This window comes from Squalius cephalus (assembly GCF_949319135.1).
Source record: "Squalius cephalus genome assembly, chromosome: 9".
NCBI classification, from domain to species: Eukaryota; Metazoa; Chordata; class Actinopteri; order Cypriniformes; family Leuciscidae; genus Squalius; species Squalius cephalus.
Window position 1 is genome coordinate 43,638,601 of NC_137130.1, and position 17,059 is coordinate 43,655,659.

Here is a 17,059-nt window from a genome sequence, read left to right on the forward strand (position 1 = left end):
GATTTTGATCATGTATTTGCTCAATAATTGATTTGTTTATTTTTAACCAAAAAAAATCTTCCATGCTGCAGATTTAAATTCCACCATGAAAATCTGCACATGGGATCACATTTCTAATTCTGTCACAGGGATCTAATTTCATTAAATTTATTTTCATTTAAAAATGAAAACATGACTTACAAGAAGAGTAACATGACCGTATGTTCACCAACACTACTGAAGAACACGCATACAGTTGTGTGTAAACAGAAGGTTACTGTACATACAGAATCTTTATGTAAATATTTAAAACTAAGTAAGAGGGATCATGAAAATGTCATGTTGTTTTTTATTTAATTCTGTCTCAACTTAGCTACTTCACTTTACAGATGTTAAGATGTAGTCCACAAGACAAAATAACTGCATTTACAGAAATGTCCCTAGTTTGTCCTGAATAGTTAAACTGAACATCACAATTCAGAAAAATCCTACAACTCTGATTTTCCAGCATCTTCTGCATATTTCTAAAAACTATCACACATCAAACAGACGTGTGTGTGTGTGTGTGTGTGTGTGTGTGCGCGCAATCTGGGAGTGGAGATACACCACAACAATGATTTTTTTGGTTAAGAAAAAGGATGGCAATAAAAACACCAAGACTTTAAAAGCAGTATCCAGCTTTATTAAAAGCAAAATCCAAATGGTATATGCCATAAAGTAAAACGTGAAAAAAATATATGAAAAAAACAAAACAGCTTTTAATTAGCCTACATGTATACGCCAAATGCATGAGGTCATAATGCAGCTCTTTTATGACTTGTGAATCAAACACTTCATTTACACTATGACAACATTTACAGTAATATAAAATGAATATCCTTTTTTTTTTTTTCTAATAAAATTTCCCAAAGCCTGACTTAGCCACCATACTGAAAGATCTGCAGTTGGGTTTCATGTGTGAGATTTTAAGAAGAAATTTCAAAAGATTAAAAGTAGGATTATGTCTGTTTATTTTTATCAGTTTCAATAATACCATAATGAATAGAGTTGTAATTTGTAGTTACATCATCTGAAACTGAAAAATCTCTTATCTATATAAAAACAATTTTAGCTTAATTTTAAGCAATGCATGCAGATATCTAAATAATTGCGTGAGAAGTTATAATAAGGTATTTAACTGAAGCACTTGATTATTCTTGGAGTTAAATCATCCTGATATGCTGATATTCATGATTGAGCGGGTCGCAGTGGGACTTCAGTCGGAGGGTTTGGCACATCGTCAATCTTTAAATCCTTGCAGAACAACACTGGTTCTTGACCGAGACCCAGTCTGTACTGCCACAGATATACAGACTCGTTCGGCTTCAGCTCAAATGAGAGTGTTTCTTCCTCTTCAGTCACTTCGTTCCAGCTTTCTTTTTCAGTGCTGACGTGTGAACCTCCATATTCTGCAGAAAAGGAGAACTGAACCTTCGCAATTAGCGAGGCAAGATCTCCAGTTTCAGCTGTGACTGACGCGGCTATCTTCCAGTTGTGTGTGATCTCGGTCATCTTCTCCTTATCGTATCCAACCTTTTTATTGATTTTCTTTTGCCATGTCACTGGTGTATTGCTGTCATTAGTTATAGTTTTAATATTCTCCCACGTGCCAAAGGCTGGGCCTTTAGTTACTGCCAGCCCACCCGGAAGGAAGTTAAGAACATCGGGATGAAGAGAATAGACACGAACGTGCACATCTTTGTTGAGGTCGATACTGGTGTAGTACTCGTATCCCCACTCTGAGGCTGGCTTGAGGAAGGAGACGTAACTTAGCCCGCCATGGCCCCAGTAATAGAGGCCGTTTCTGCAGCTGGGATGGAGCTTGTATTCTGCAGCTTCTGAGTCGTGATTCAGGTTTTTTGTTCTTCGGTAAGTGCCCTTTTCTTGGAAGATGATGTAAAAATTGTTAATGTATGAGAAGTAGTGGTCTCCACCCTGGCAGTTGGGATGAAGGCTGTGAACTTCAGCATCGCTGTCTGTCGTCAGGTTGGTGACTCTGCGGTAGGAATTGCCCTTGATGATGTAAAAGTATTTAAGAAAATCGCAAAGGTAGTGGTCTCCATTTTGGCAGGAAGGGTGCAGACTGGAAATATTGATGTGTGAACCTTTATTTAAATCTGTTAACTGCATAAAGCAGCCGAGATCAGAGCGGATTATATAATACCATTTGAGCGCTCCACAGAAGTCAGTGCCCTTTGCTTTGCTCCTGGGAATAATGCCTTTCATCGTGCCTGAACCTGCAACACAGAATAAACCAAACATTCAATCTCCACACCAGATGAGTGCTGTTACTTTAGTCCTTCTATAGATTGAGCTCATTGATTACCAAAACAGCTTTAAAGGAAAAATGAAAGCTAACTGATGAAATACCCAGTCAGCAAATTTCCTTTGGCAAAGATGTGGGCCAGATAAACAGCTGAGCTGTGGCCCAGATTAGTTTGTGTTTTCCGGCCCAGATATGGCCCACATCTCCTTTGCCAGAACTGAACCAAAGGACTGCCATAACTCCACCAAGCATGAGCCAAATACTACAATTTCATGTGGCCCATATGTGAGCCTGGTATACAACTTCAGTATGGTTGAGTTCTGTTAAAATCTAACGGCCCTTATGTGGCCCACATGCAGCTGACAGTATTTAAAGGTGCCCTAGAATGTGTTGAAATAATATTTTAATTTTGTCCCTGATATCTACATAGAGGGTATGTGGCTTAAAAAGCCATTTAAAATGTCCAGAAAAGGTTTTACAGGTCAATTTCCAACCCTATAAATTGGCCCTAGAATGAAATGGTCTGTTTTTACCTTATTTGGAAGGGTCATGAATAGTAATGAGGAGTTCTGCTCTGATTGGCTCTTTTCACTGCGGGCTGCAGGTTTGAGTGAGCTAAGTTATCTGCTTATCTGTGAGGAACTATAACAGCGTAGTTACGTTAGCCCCTGACATGTTCATGAAATAAACGAAAGTAACATTTGAAAAAAAAATAGGGAATTTACACATGCATCCACAGTATTACTTTGTACATTTAACGTTATATGACAATACAGGCAATAAATATGAACCTCAACGTAACAGTTACTTTGTCATACTATTTAGCTAACGTTGTGTATGCTAGTTTGAGTTTGCTATTTGTTGCCGTAATTTACTAGGATATACGCTTGATTCAGATAACACAAGTGTAAATTATCACTACTTACCACTTGCTGGACTATCCACCTTATTCTGCTCTAAACAATGGGCGCTGCCATAACGACGACTCCGGTTCCATACTTCCGGTTCGTAGCGCTTGACCTGTACTAGTAGCGAGAGAAGTTCAGTTTTAACGCTAACCACTCTAAACGTTTACTTTATTGAATGCATCTGATACGGAATCGGACATGGGCATTATCTCCTTCTTATCTTATGCTCGAAACACTCAGTTTCTAAAAAGTTTGAAATCTTCTTTGAATTGTTAAAACAAATAACAACAGCACATGAGGAGCTTGAACTCATTCTCTCGCTGCTAGTACAGGTCAAGCGCTACGAACGTAAGTAGGCAACCGGAGTCGTCGTCATGGCAGCGCGCATTGTTTAGACCAGGGGTTCTCAAACTTTTTGAGTGTGTGGACCACTATTTGTAATCAAGAATTTTCGCGGACCACCTCATAATACACATAATAAAATATGTCTACACACAGTCCTACCTGAATTAATCTGCACCTCTAAATAGGCTTACTAGCACTAAAACTATAACTGGTCATCACATCACAGGCTTGTTAAAGGAAAGTTTACTGCACACAACGGCTGCCACATATTTAATTTATTTATTTAGGCTACTCAAGCGCCCAAGGGCATAATCAGGTTCATTTGAACAACAGGCTTATTTACATAGCAATGTAGTATGAAATCTATACAGTAATGAGAACATTGGAATATAGTCAACATTTCAAAACCTTTGGCGATTTTAGGGGATTATTAATCTTCAGAGTTTTACAAGTCCTCAAAAAGTTTGTCCACTTAACAGCACATCTGCAAAACATTTCAGAAACGCAAGATCAAGAAACTAACTGGAAATTAAAATAATAACAGGCCTTATTCATTCCATTTATAAACATTTCGTTTCATATAAACTGCCTATGCCTAACTGTGCGTTCACACATCGGACGCGATCATAGCGCGTCAAATTCAAAAAGGGATTAGCCTATGTGAAATTCGCGCCTGCCGCGTCTAGTGATACGCTTGACCACTTTTTGTATCAATTTGCGCGTCAAGAGCTAAATTGACGCGCGTAAAAACAAAAGATTGAAGCGAAATTTCGTCCGTCGTGAACGCACCATTAAAAGCTATGCGTGTGATGTGATAATGAGAACATATTTGCCTCTGCCCTTTTCTCTTCAGAGAACCTGTTGCTATCCACCGACCAATGTTGTGGTTCTAACGGCACTGAACTTGAATGTCACGCTGACTGAAGCCTGCTTGATATTGTCCAAGGTTAGCAAAACAGTCCGTGGTGAAATGAGCAGAGCAAACAAACAACTTAGAATTAAACTCTTGCGGGATCCGATTATAGATGAACATCAGCCACGCCTGTTGACATTGCTTTTCTGTGGGAAGTGTATGAAAAGCCGTCACATCCCCTGCACAGCCTGGTAGGCATAACATCTATGTCCATGATCAGCCATTTGCCCTACGATGCTCGCTTGATTCTTTACCTGCGCAGCGCAGTTCCGTGTAGCACCGTAGCTCTGAACGGGCTTGGCTTATGCAAATTTTGGAGGCTTACATATTAATGATCCCATCGGTTACGTCACAGTTGGTGTTATGTGGAGATTCGCCCGTTTTTCAGGGGTGTTTTTCAAAAACGAGATTTAAACAAGAAGGAGAAAACAATGGTGTTTGAAACTCACTGTATGTCATGTCCATGCACTAAACTATTGTTATTTAACCATGGCAAGTTAAATTCAATTTCACATTCTAGGGCACCTTTAAAGTCTTAACTCACAGGTAAATTAAACACTCAACAACAAATGCACTCAACAAAAATAACGACTTTATTCCACTATTCATTTCCTTCTCTCTGGACCTCTAGTTGGTTTGCGTAGTGTTTTTGCGCAGCGCGTCTGTGTACACGTCACCACGCAGGCTCACTATTGGCCGACGCCGGTCATGTGTGTGATGCGTGATGACGTGCAACACAGATGCGCAGCGCAAAAACACTACGAGGCCCAGAGAGAAGGAAATGAAAAGTGGAATAAAGTCGTTATTTTTGTTTGTTTTTGCGCACAAAAAGTATTCTCGTCGCTTGATATACTTAAGATTGAGCCACTGGAGTCACTTGGACTATATTAACGATCTCTTTAATAACTTTTCTGGGCCAGCAAGTTTCGGTCACATAGCAGCCTATGGAGGAGTGAGACATGGCTCAGATTTCATCAAAAATATCTTAATTTGTGTTCCGAAGATGAACGAAGGTCTTACGCGGTTGGAACAACATGAGGGTGAGTAATTACTGACAGAATTTTCATTTTTGGGTGAACTAACCCTTTAAGGTGAGGCCATGGCAGTAATTCCTTCAACTTAACGATGTACATATATTTCAGGATGTGGTGCATCCCTGAGAACAATAACTTTGGATCTGAAATAAATTGTTTCAGAAATATAGCTTTTGGGGAAAAAGTGGTCTCATGGCACAACTTGCCCCTGGTGCGGGGGAAGTTGTGCCTTTAGGGGAATACATTGGGGTAAATTGTGCCAGTGATTTCTGAAGTAAAACTGCTATATGTAAGCAAGACAAATTCAATACAAAATTACTCATTTAAGGTTTAGATATTGTCACCCTGGAATACCATAGCATGCGTTTTTCCTACTATGGTCAATTGCATAGGGATTTTGTATTGAACATAACTCTGGATCACAGTGTCATAGAGACAAGGGGGCGGGCTCATTTTACTCAGACGACCAATCAGTCTCTCGGGATCATTGTGAAGCTATCAAGCTACGCCCTAGCAACCATTTAGAGCACCATAGCAACACAATATATGATATTTGTGAATCATTTCAGGCAAAAAGGCTTTGGCAATAGATGCCTGTTGGCATAGCGCTGTCTGTCAATTATGTAACATATAAGAATAAAGTGACTAGGCTAATTTCTAAACATACTATTGTGACATAGGCCACTTAAAAACGGAATAAAACTTCTCTTTAATAACATAGTGCAAACTCAAACCTGAAATCAGTGTTAGCTAAATTAAACAAATAGCAGGCAGGCCTAAGTCAAACAATGATGAGGCATGCCCATCTCCTCACTTCTCAAGATTATCCCCTGTGAGTATGTAGGTCTAGGTGGTCTGGATCTGGCACAACTTAACCCAGGCCCTTTGGCACAAATCACCCCAGACCCACAAGTTTGAAAAACTAGCATGATCCAGCAGTTAAGAGCTAACATCATGCTAACTGTATAGACTCATTGTGTAGCCTACTAAAGCACTAAAACATGTGTGAAATGTTTTCAAACTTGTCTATAATTGTTCAGACACTACAACCAAAAAACCTTAATCATAGAAATTTTACTTTGAAAGGGAAAAAACAGTTTTTTGCACTAAAATGTGCTTAACTCTCATGCCATGTGTCTCTCTTCTTTGGAGGATGAGTAAAAGTGATTGCTTTTCAAAATTATGTGGTCACATGACCAATTTATTCTATGGTTTTCCAGAAACAAGGGGTGGAACTACTTCCCCCTGGCACAAATCACCCCACTCTCCCCATAGGGTAAATTTAGTATAGGGTGTGAAAATTGTACAGCTGTGGTATTTGTATAGGGTGTGAATTCTGTATAGAAGATGTGTAGATTTTTGGTACAGCGTGTGGATTTTGTAAGAGGTAAAGGGATTTCAATGGGGTGTGAATTTTTTTCTAAAATTGTTTTATGTTTTTATTATTACACAATACTTTTTCTGACTTTTTTTAATCTTGCCCCTGACAAATAACCCAACTTACAAAAAAAGACTAAAACTAACACTAAAACTAATAAAAACTAAACTAAAACTAAGCATTTTCAAAAAATAAAAACTAAACTAAACTAGCAAACCCACTTTAAAAACTAATTAAAACTAAACTGAATTTGAAAACAAAAAGTCAAAACGAAATAAAAATAAAAACTAATGAAAAATGCAAAACTATAATAACCCTGATAGGAGCGCAATAATTCTGACTAAAATATACATTTTGCTTGGAAAATTAATATGCGATATATTATAACACTAGAAATATCTTCTAATTATAATAATTTATCTTTAGGATGTTGGATAAGTTGCAGTGAACTTCTAGCGAACAGAAGTACTTCAGTGAAGTAGCCTATAATTCAGGGAAGATTTTTTTAAAGAAACTAAATATATAAAGATACAAAATATAGTTTTGGGTATAGGACCTGTGCTACTTAATAAAGACGACGTATACTTATTTAGAATGCTGAGAATTACAGCTTTTAATGCAATATTTTTTTGGAGAAAGCAAGAATCCCTAGTTTTAAATGAGTAGATTTAGTTTCTAAAGTACATTATGGAGAGGATAACATTAAATTAAGAGCAAATGTATACATTTTGAAAAGATATGTGCAACTCTAAAATCAAAGAATATTCCATAAAATAAAGGAATATATATTAGCCTACATTAACTACATTTTTATATAACCCTCCCTCCCTTTTATTTCTAGTTATTTGTTATTTAATTTATTGACTTATTTAATATTGAATATTTGATATTCAAATAATATTACTTGAATAACTATTAGGAATTATGTGTCATTATAAGAGTTTGATATAAATATGTTAATGTTAAATTTTTATTACTATTTATTTATTGTTTTTTTGTCTTTTCCCCCTTAAATCATATGTAAAAGTGTCTATGTACTTTTTGGTTATTGTTCTAATCATGTGTGTTTTTAGGCTATGTGTTGGTGGGTATTATCACAAAAGAAAAAAAGTAGAAGGAAAAATAAGGAATATTTATTGGGGGAAAATATGATGTCTTTAAAGGAACTGTCAATTTGTATAATTGTGTTAAATGTGTTTGAATTGAAAGACATATGTACATATACATATATATATATATATATATATATATATACTAAAATATTTGTTATTTGGACATTAGATGTGCCTTATTTAGAATTTTAAACCTGTGTATTTTTATGATAGCAATAACTGTAAAGGGGTAACTATTGTAATGGGGTAAATCAAATGTAGGCTAATATACTGTCAATTACTAAGCTCAGATTCATCTTACCAGTTAAAATGTATACTCTGCTTTTGTAGTTATTTATTTTTAACTTTGTGATTTTAACTTCTGCTTTACAAAGCTTTTTTCAGATTGTGTTCTAATGTTCTTCTAATAATCATAAACATGTACTACAGCTGCCAAACAAAACCAGAGAGAAATGTATTCATAAATCTTTAAAACAATCTAATTAAATCTTGGGCACAAAACATTCAGCCAGTAAAAAAACCTGTAGTATATATATTGTATTTAGGCCTATCTATCTATATTGTCTAATTTATCATTGTAGCCTTATTTAAGTTGATTTTCTGTATACTGTGTATTTATTTTTGGACTAATAGTGGTTAATAAAGTCCAATAATGGTATGAGAGAGTGTCATTGGTGTCACAGGTCGGAGTGGGCCAAGCCAGACTACACCCACCCCTAGACCACTATCACCCAGAGGAGCGTATCAAGGAGGAGGCAAGAGGCAGGAGTAAAAGGAATGGCAACTTTATTTTATATTAAAAAGCAATTAAGAAATCCTAATCTAAAATTCCTTGTCCTCTTCTTCCCAGAGACCCAGAGCAGCACCGCCGCGGGTATGGACCGGCGAGTATCTCGGGTGAATATCACGGGTGAGCAAGGATATCGAGGCTCACTTCCTTCACAGACTGGTGTCAGACTCCCAGTGGGAGAGCGTTGGACAGGTGCGTATCACAAGTGAATAGAGAGAACGGGGATCACTTCCTTCACAGGTGAGTGTCAGACTTACAGTGGAAAGACGTTCGACAAGTAAGTGTCACAGGCGAGTAGAGGGATCACGGCTCACTTCCTCACAAACTGGTGCCAGACTCACAGTGGGAGAGCAGTAGACAGGTGAGTATCACAGGTGAGTAGAGGGTTCAAGGTGCACTTCCTTTCCAGACTGGTGCCAGACTCCCAGTGGGATAGCGTTCGACAGGTGGATATCACAGGTGAGTAGAGAGATCCCGACTCACTTCCTCCACAGACTGGTGCCAGACTCACGGTGGGAGAGCAGTAGACAGGCGAGTATCACAGGTGAGTAGAGGGATCACGGTGCACTTCCTTTCCAGACTGGTGCCAGACTCACAATGGGAAAGCGTTAGACAGGGGAGTGTCACAAGTGACGAAATCGACTTCAACAGCAATACACGGTTCTCACATGTATTGCAGGGGACAGATAACTTCACCCCATGCAGGTAGGCTTAAGACTGCAGCAGACTTGAGTCACAGGCTGAGCGGGGCTTCTCCAGGACAGACAGAATCAACTTCAACAGCAATACACAGTTCTCACGTGGGTTGCAGGGGACGGATAACTTCACCCCATGCAGTTGGGCCTCAGGGCTGCAGCAGACCCAAAGTCACAGACAGAGCAGAGCTTTCTCTAAGGCAGACAAAGTTAAGACTTCACACAGCAGTATACACAGCTCTCACATGGATTGCAGGGGACAGGTAACTTCGCACCGTGCAGGTAGGCTTAGGACTGTAGCAGACTCAAAGTCACAGACAGAGCAGAGCTTTCTCCGCAAGTCCTGGTCTACCGCGCTGATGATCGCAGGGGCGGACAGAACACTCGAGAGATTTTTCCTCACGGTCACAGACGAACTTCACTTCGCTGAACTCCAATCGGGGAGAGGAGGCGAGAGGTCGACAAAGAATCAATATTTCACTCGGTGAAAGGTGTACACATGCTCCAAACACTTCAATCCAAGACCCAATTTAGTGGAGAACACATGCAATTATGAGATTCAGTTTGTTAACTACTCATCTCTCTCTTCTCCAGCTCAGTCAGCACATTTCATTCCTCTGGGCCGTCCTCGCGTCCTCTCAAACAACGCTCCTCTTCCTTCAAGACAACCCCTCAGCTGCAGTGCCCATAACCAATTCCCCACGAGAGAGAAACCACCAACGATCGGGGGGAGGACGATCCAGATCAACAGGGCAGAAGAACAACACAGCACCACAGCATGGCACAGCACACCCCAGCCTTCTCCTCCTCGTGTGTTTTATCCTCTCGAAAAGCGGGAGTGGCCTCAATCAGACGCTCAGAGTGAAGTCTCTACACCTGTCGCCAATCTGCCGTTTAGTTGTCATGACAACAAACACTCATACAGATCTGGAGCTGTTTGTCACCCCGTGACAATTGGTAATATCGTTGTGTTCTTGTTGGTCAGTGTTAGAGGATCTGTGTAACAGCTGAGGCTTAGCCTGACAGTTAGCCTGCCCTGGACCAGGCTAGTTTCCCAGCATAAGTTGCCAGGGTAACTGAGTTTGAACTATTTTAAGTTTGCTTTATGAAACCGAATCTACCAAAAATAAGCCTGACTAACCAAAATAAGCCTGGCTTATACTCTAATCTTGGTTTATGGAACAGCCCCCTGATCTCGTCATCACAAAGATGTTGTTCTGTTCACTGTGTTTTTAGTATTCTGTTATTCTGAGAAGTGTTTTTATTAAAGTATACTGCTTGCATATAGATCCATTCTTTATTTTCATTCTCTGTCAACCAGCTGTGACACTGACAATAACCGATTAATTTTATCGAGGTCAATAAAATCGTAGATATGTTTTGTTCTGAATTTGATTCAAACCTGTACAGTTGTGGAGATATGAGAAATACACAAGTGTTTATCATTGCACCACCTAAACTCAAATGTGAGTGTGTTTGACCGCACTCGCGTAGTGGGAGGAGTCTAGTACAAACCTGCCAAATTTGGTGCTTCTAAGACTGACAGCTTTGGCATTTAAGGCAGAAAATGAAATAACCAAGCATACAGTAACATCATGTGAACATCTGTGTTTGCTGAATCAGATCTATTTATTTTGAGTTTGCGAAAAAAATAATTTTTTGATCTCCTAAACCACTTGACACACTCGCTTGAAATTTTGCATATATCATCTAGAAAAAGAATTTTAATTATTCAGATTCAATTGTTTAGAAGATATAAGCAAACCCTTACGAAAAAGAAGTATAATTCAAGTTCATTTTATGAAGTATACTTAAGTAATGTTCAAGTATATTTTAAGTATACTTTATGTAGTAAGTATACTAACATCAATGTGTACTTGTAGTAAACTTGTACTATTTCGATACTGCTTGGGACTAAATTGGCCCAATTTTCGTATATAAAAGTGAAGACTAAATTTCATCTTTTAATATAATTTCATTATTAAATATTATGTATGTATTATTATTCTTTATTAATACTGGGTTGACAACTTTGGGACTTTGGCTGGAGTGACACTCTGTAAAACATCAGTGTGCGCGCGTAACCCTAACCCTAATTTTAAAAATGTCAGTCCTTGTTTACTTAGTATAAACCCTGATTTATGAAAAAAAAAAAAAAAAAAACAATAGAATGGAAAAGTTTTCAAAATGTACAATTAATTTATTGATTGCACTATAAAAAAATAAACTACTATCAGAAATCCTGATGAGTGGGGGGAACCCCGAGGACAAACTCGCACACACTCTGGAGATTATCACGTGAAACGAAACAATATCCAATCAGAAAGCGAGATGATGGAAGATGGAAGCATAACAAACGCAGTCGTGGCGCAGCACAAAGTGAAACTGATGTGGACAGCAGAGATGTGGCAAAAGCACAAATGTTTATACGTGTTGTGTAAAACCTTTCCAAACACTATCATCGCAATTTCTTCCTGTATATCGTCTGCCATGCTTATTCTTAAGTCTGGCGAGATTTTGCGAGATTTCCTGTGTTCACAGTCGAGACTCTGGTTGAAAATCTGTTGGTGTGTGGTGTGCTGTCTTTGTCACATCATGGCACACCACACACACAGATGTATCACAAATGTAAACAACAAGGATAGTTTCTTAATATGGAAGTGGATTGTGCCATGTGTAAGCATGACATATACATTCCATTTTTAAAGCTTAAAGCTCAAAGCAACATGTTTTTCTACCATAAAAGGAAACCGCTCAGTGATGTATATAATCTCAACCTTACTGTACTACCCCAGAGAAACTAAGAGATGTGAGGGAAGAGAAACACGGAAACGCAGAGATCAGGCATGAATACAACATCTTCTCAAAGTTTCTCTCCTGACATATAAGAATAAAGATTTTTCTTGGCAAGATAACTGGTGTCCGGTCCCGTGAATCAAATAACGGGGAAAAAGCATAATTCCAAGTCTACAAAAGTATGTTTAAGTGTACTATAAGTGTAACATTAGTAAACTTTAAGTACACAACTAGGTTTCTCATTTGTAATGCATGTGTACTACAAGCGAACTTATAAGTATACTAGTAGTTTATTATTTTAAAGGTCCCGTTGCATGCGATTCCATGTTTCAAAGTTTAGTTAGTGAGTAATGTTGTTGTTAGAGTATAAATAATATCTGTAAAATTATAAAGCTCAAAGTTCAATGCCAAGCGAGATATTTTATTTAACAGAAGTTGACTACAAAAAACGGCTGGATTAGACTACACCCCTCTACTTCCTTCTTTAGTGACATCACCAGAACCGTGTTTTGACTAACCTCCGCCCACAGGAACACAGGCGTATTGATGGCGAAATGTCAACAGACGGTTGATGTTTATCTATAATCGGATACCGCAAAAGTTTAAATCGAAGTTGTTAGTTTGCTCTGTCCATTTCACCACGGACTGTTTTTCTAACCTGGGATAATATCAAGCAGACTTCTCTCAGCGTCTCATACTGACGAAGGGGGCAATTTCAACTATATTCCAGCAAGCGGTAAATAGTGATTTAATATGGAAGTAGCGATCAACTTCACATCGTTTCTCTTAGTAGGATGAAAATAATCTTACTTAAACTGTGATTAATATACAGACAGCGATCACAGAACAATCCCTTTCCAATCGGCCAAGCTGTCAATCACACAGCGCGAGTTTATATGGACACTTGCCAAAACTCGTTATGAAATCAGTGACGCTGTTACACTGCACAACGAAGCTCTTACTGTATTTATATGCCTCATGTTTGCATTGGTGAAATCATTAGTGAGTGCAGAAACTGCGTTGCAATGATAAGATCTTTTTTCACGCGATCAACAGACTGTCATCTGCTCAATGCTCATCACTGCAACCTTTTATGTGATTGAAATAGATCTAAATACTTAAACTTCTCACGATTCGTTAATCCCGATAGCTGTAATAGTAAAAACGTATAATAGCTGTAATAGTAAAAGTTTTAAGCTTAATCTTAAGAAATGGCTTCTTCATAACCAACAATGTGAACATTAATGCTGCTCCTCTATTATTATTATTATTATTAATTTTATTATAGACCTAATCAGTCATATTTAACTCCTAACAATTTTTTCTATTGTGTGTATATTGTCTTTTTTGTATAATGTTCTTAATTGTATTTTATAGAGGTGTTTACAAGTTCTAGATTTATGATTGTTGTAGTGTATTGTTGTAATGTTTAACCTTTTTTCTTTTTTATAGTTTAGAGCCTATTAACATCTGGCAATGGGACTACCAATGAAAACTAGCCTTCGGGCTAATTTGGGTACATTTACATTTATGAATGTTAATTAATGTACACTGTCCCTTTTCTAAATAAATAAATAAATAAATAAATAAAATAAATAAAAGTTTTCCAGATAGTTCCACATGTAATGCCAGATATTTCATATGCAAGCATTTCAGCCAATCACAGCAGAGGGCGTTTACACTGAAGTCTCACAGCAGACACGCCCCTTCAAACAGAGTGTTCAAACCAGGGAATGAAATCAGGCTAGGAAATATGCCTTTTATTTCTAAATTATAACAATTTTTGATCTAAAAAACATACTAACATTATAAGGGCACCCCTGGAAACATGATAAAATAATAAAAATAATCCATGGAATGGGACCATTAATACAATAGTAATTTTTTTAATTTACGAAAGTACACACTGAAGTGTACTCTCAGAAAACAACTAGTTTAGTAGTTTATACTGCAAGTATACTTCTTTAAGTGAACATAACATTATACTTATAGTTTACTATTTATATATTATTTTTTGCACTTGCAGTATACTACTATGTTCAAATGTAGATATATTTATACTTGAAAAATACCTTTAACTGTACTTTAATTTTAAAAACATTTTATTAGCTTCATGCAACATTTTTTAATCAACACCTGAATGTCGGTAAGTTTCATAAATAAAGGCAACATTTTAAACAAAAACGTTGAGAAAATCACATTTTTGTCAAAGACTACGCCTTGATCAGATTCACAGTCGGTTTCTCTTCATGGGTTACATTTCTTTTCATTTGGTAATATTGAGTTGTGATTTATACGCTGTTTAATGTTTGATGATCACATTATTTTACATTTGAGTGTTTGGCTTCTTCTTCTCCTGTGTTTTGATCCAGAGATTATGTACAAGAAGATGTGTCATAGCGCTCCCTAGTGCAGTGAAAACATGGATAGCTGGAAAATTCAGTCACAAAGTAGTACATAAAGTAATGCACATGCTCAGGCTTGAATCGTCTAGGCCAATTAGATTGAACCAATTAAATTGGGGGTGGGCGGAGCGACACGTGTAGCCCCGCCCCATTGTCCAGACTGCACTCTGTGGCTCATCCCGAAAGACACGAGCGCACCAGAGGGAACATTCAGCCTTTGTGGTCGGATTTTGAAGAAGAGACATTCTGTTCTTGCATGTATGCATGTTAAAAAATATTTCATTTTCCAGTATAGCAAGTAAGCCAATAGTTTTTGTTTATTCATATTTTTGGCTTCACCTGTAGTTTTGAGTGACAGATGTCATATTTCATTTAGCCTATTTTTCTCTGTGACATTTTTTCCAGTGTTGACAGTATCATAAGACAAATGACAAATACAATTATTTTATAGCCAAGATATTTGTAATCCCCAAATCACTTTTTGATGTGTTTTACACAATAGTTAATTTAAGTTTAATGACTTGATGTAAAGTAAACCCCAAACACTAGCATACCTTGTATTCTTCTAAGGAACTTTATATAAACTTTCTGACATGTTTTACAAACATATGAGCAAGTTTTTATTTATTTATTAACACTGCAGTTATCCATCTCCTATCCTCTGTATTTTATATTCACTATTTTCTTCTGACTTTAATATTCAATTTCTACTCTATTTGATTAATTACTATTTAGCATATTTATAAGGTCTGTAATACAAAATAACATTGGCTCCAGAATACAGGTGTTCAAATGAACTATGAGTCCACAAGTGCTCAGTATTACGCCCTGTTTACACGAAAACGCTCGCGGGTGAAAACGTAAAAATATTTTATCAGATGTGCCTTTCGTTTAGACGGCGACGGCGTTTTCGGGGCTTAAAAACGCAAAAAAGTGAAACCACCCTCCAGAGTGGAAATCTTAAAAACACTCCACCGTCTAAAATGGTAAAAACGCAAAAGTCTGCTAGACAGTGAAGGCACCGATCAGTGCTTCACATTGCCACCTAGCCGCCTGGAGTGCATACTACATTGAATTTCACACACTTTTGTGTCACCGTATGCACGCAGATTTCCCCCCCATAACGCTCGTCTAAACGCAGAATAAAAAGTGATCACTTTTGCGTTTTCTCTTCAGATCGTTTCCGTGTAAACGTAGCCTTAGAAACATACTAACCTGTTGGACTGTAGCTGGAGTCAGAAGAGCAGCTTCTCCTGGATCGAGTCTGAGAGATGATGTGTCTGACAGATTTCTGTCTTATATAAAGCTCTTCAGAGGGCTGGACAAACACACACAAGCCTCAACAGACCCGTCAGTGCAATGCTTCATTCATGTGAAAGGTATTTGGCTCTGTTCCTGTTTTCTCTATATGCAAATTTCTCTGCTATAGGCAAAGTTTTTAAGAGTGCAGGGTTGCCAACTTTGGGGCTTTGGCTGGAGTGAGACTCTGTAAAACATCAGTGCGTGCGCGTAACCCTATCCCTAATTTTAAAAAACATCAGTCCTTGTTTACATAGTATAAACCAGTGGTTCCCAATTCCAGTCCTCGTGACCCACTGCTCTGCACATTTTGTATGTCTCCCTTATTTAACACACCTGAACCAGATCATCAGCTCATTAGGAGAGACTCCATTGAGTGTGTCAGATAAGAGAGACCAGGGGCGTAGAATTTAGTAGGGACGCTAGCAGTGGCGCCGCCCCCATCAACATTTCAGAAATTAACATGTGTAAAAACATTATATTAAAATGAAATAAAAAAATAATAATAATAGTTTACTCATGTGCCGGCTGGTAGTAAGAGCCTCAGAATTTAATAAAAACTGTCTTTAATCGATTGACTATTTACTATGTTTTTCAATACGTTTCATGGTCGAGGGACGCCGGACACATGGGTGTCTATGTGAGTACACAAATTCTCGGGCAGCATGTGACCTGAAGCTGGTCTCTTAAAGATCCTCCTCGGGCGCAAGTCGTTGCGTCCCTGGCCAATCATAATTGGATACATGTTATTTTATCCAATCTGATTGGCTCTCGCCACCTGTCATTCAACTGTACTACGCGGTGGGAAATAACCTTGCTTGCTACTAGGCTGATCACTTTTTATTACGCAATGGCAGCAGTTAATCCAAATTCTACAGAGGTGTCAAAAGTATTCACATTCATTACTCAAGTAGAAGTATAGATACTAGGGTTTAAAAAGACTTCTGTAGAAGTTGAAGTATCAACTCAAGCTTTTTACTCAAGTAAAAGTATAAAAGTACTGGTTTCAAAACTACTTAAAGTATAAAAGTAAAAGTAATGTAAGGAAAAAAATGCCATTAAGGACAAAAGCTTAGGCCGCGCCACAGGGGCCTTTATAG

General features: G+C 37.9%; 1 protein-coding gene across 1 annotated transcript; it reads right to left on the minus strand.

Annotated features, from left to right (window-relative positions):
• Positions 1–642: 642 nt before the first annotated feature.
• LOC307164973 (uncharacterized protein) lies at positions 643–15,927 on the minus strand. Its single transcript, XM_079882226.1, has 2 exons — positions 15,876–15,927; positions 643–2,255 (listed from the first exon to the last, which is right to left on the minus strand). The coding sequence occupies exon 2, from the start codon at positions 2,242–2,244 to the stop codon at positions 1,207–1,209; it is 1,038 nt and encodes a 345-aa protein (XP_079738352.1). The 5' UTR covers positions 2,245–2,255; positions 15,876–15,927; the 3' UTR covers positions 643–1,206.
• Between the last annotated feature and the right edge of the window lie 1,132 nt (positions 15,928–17,059).

Excerpts from the sequence above, each read along its gene's own strand:
- LOC307164973 (XM_079882226.1), bottom strand. The coding sequence starts at position 2,244 with ATGAAAGGCATTATTCCCAGGAGCAAAGCAAAGGGCACTGACTTCTGT.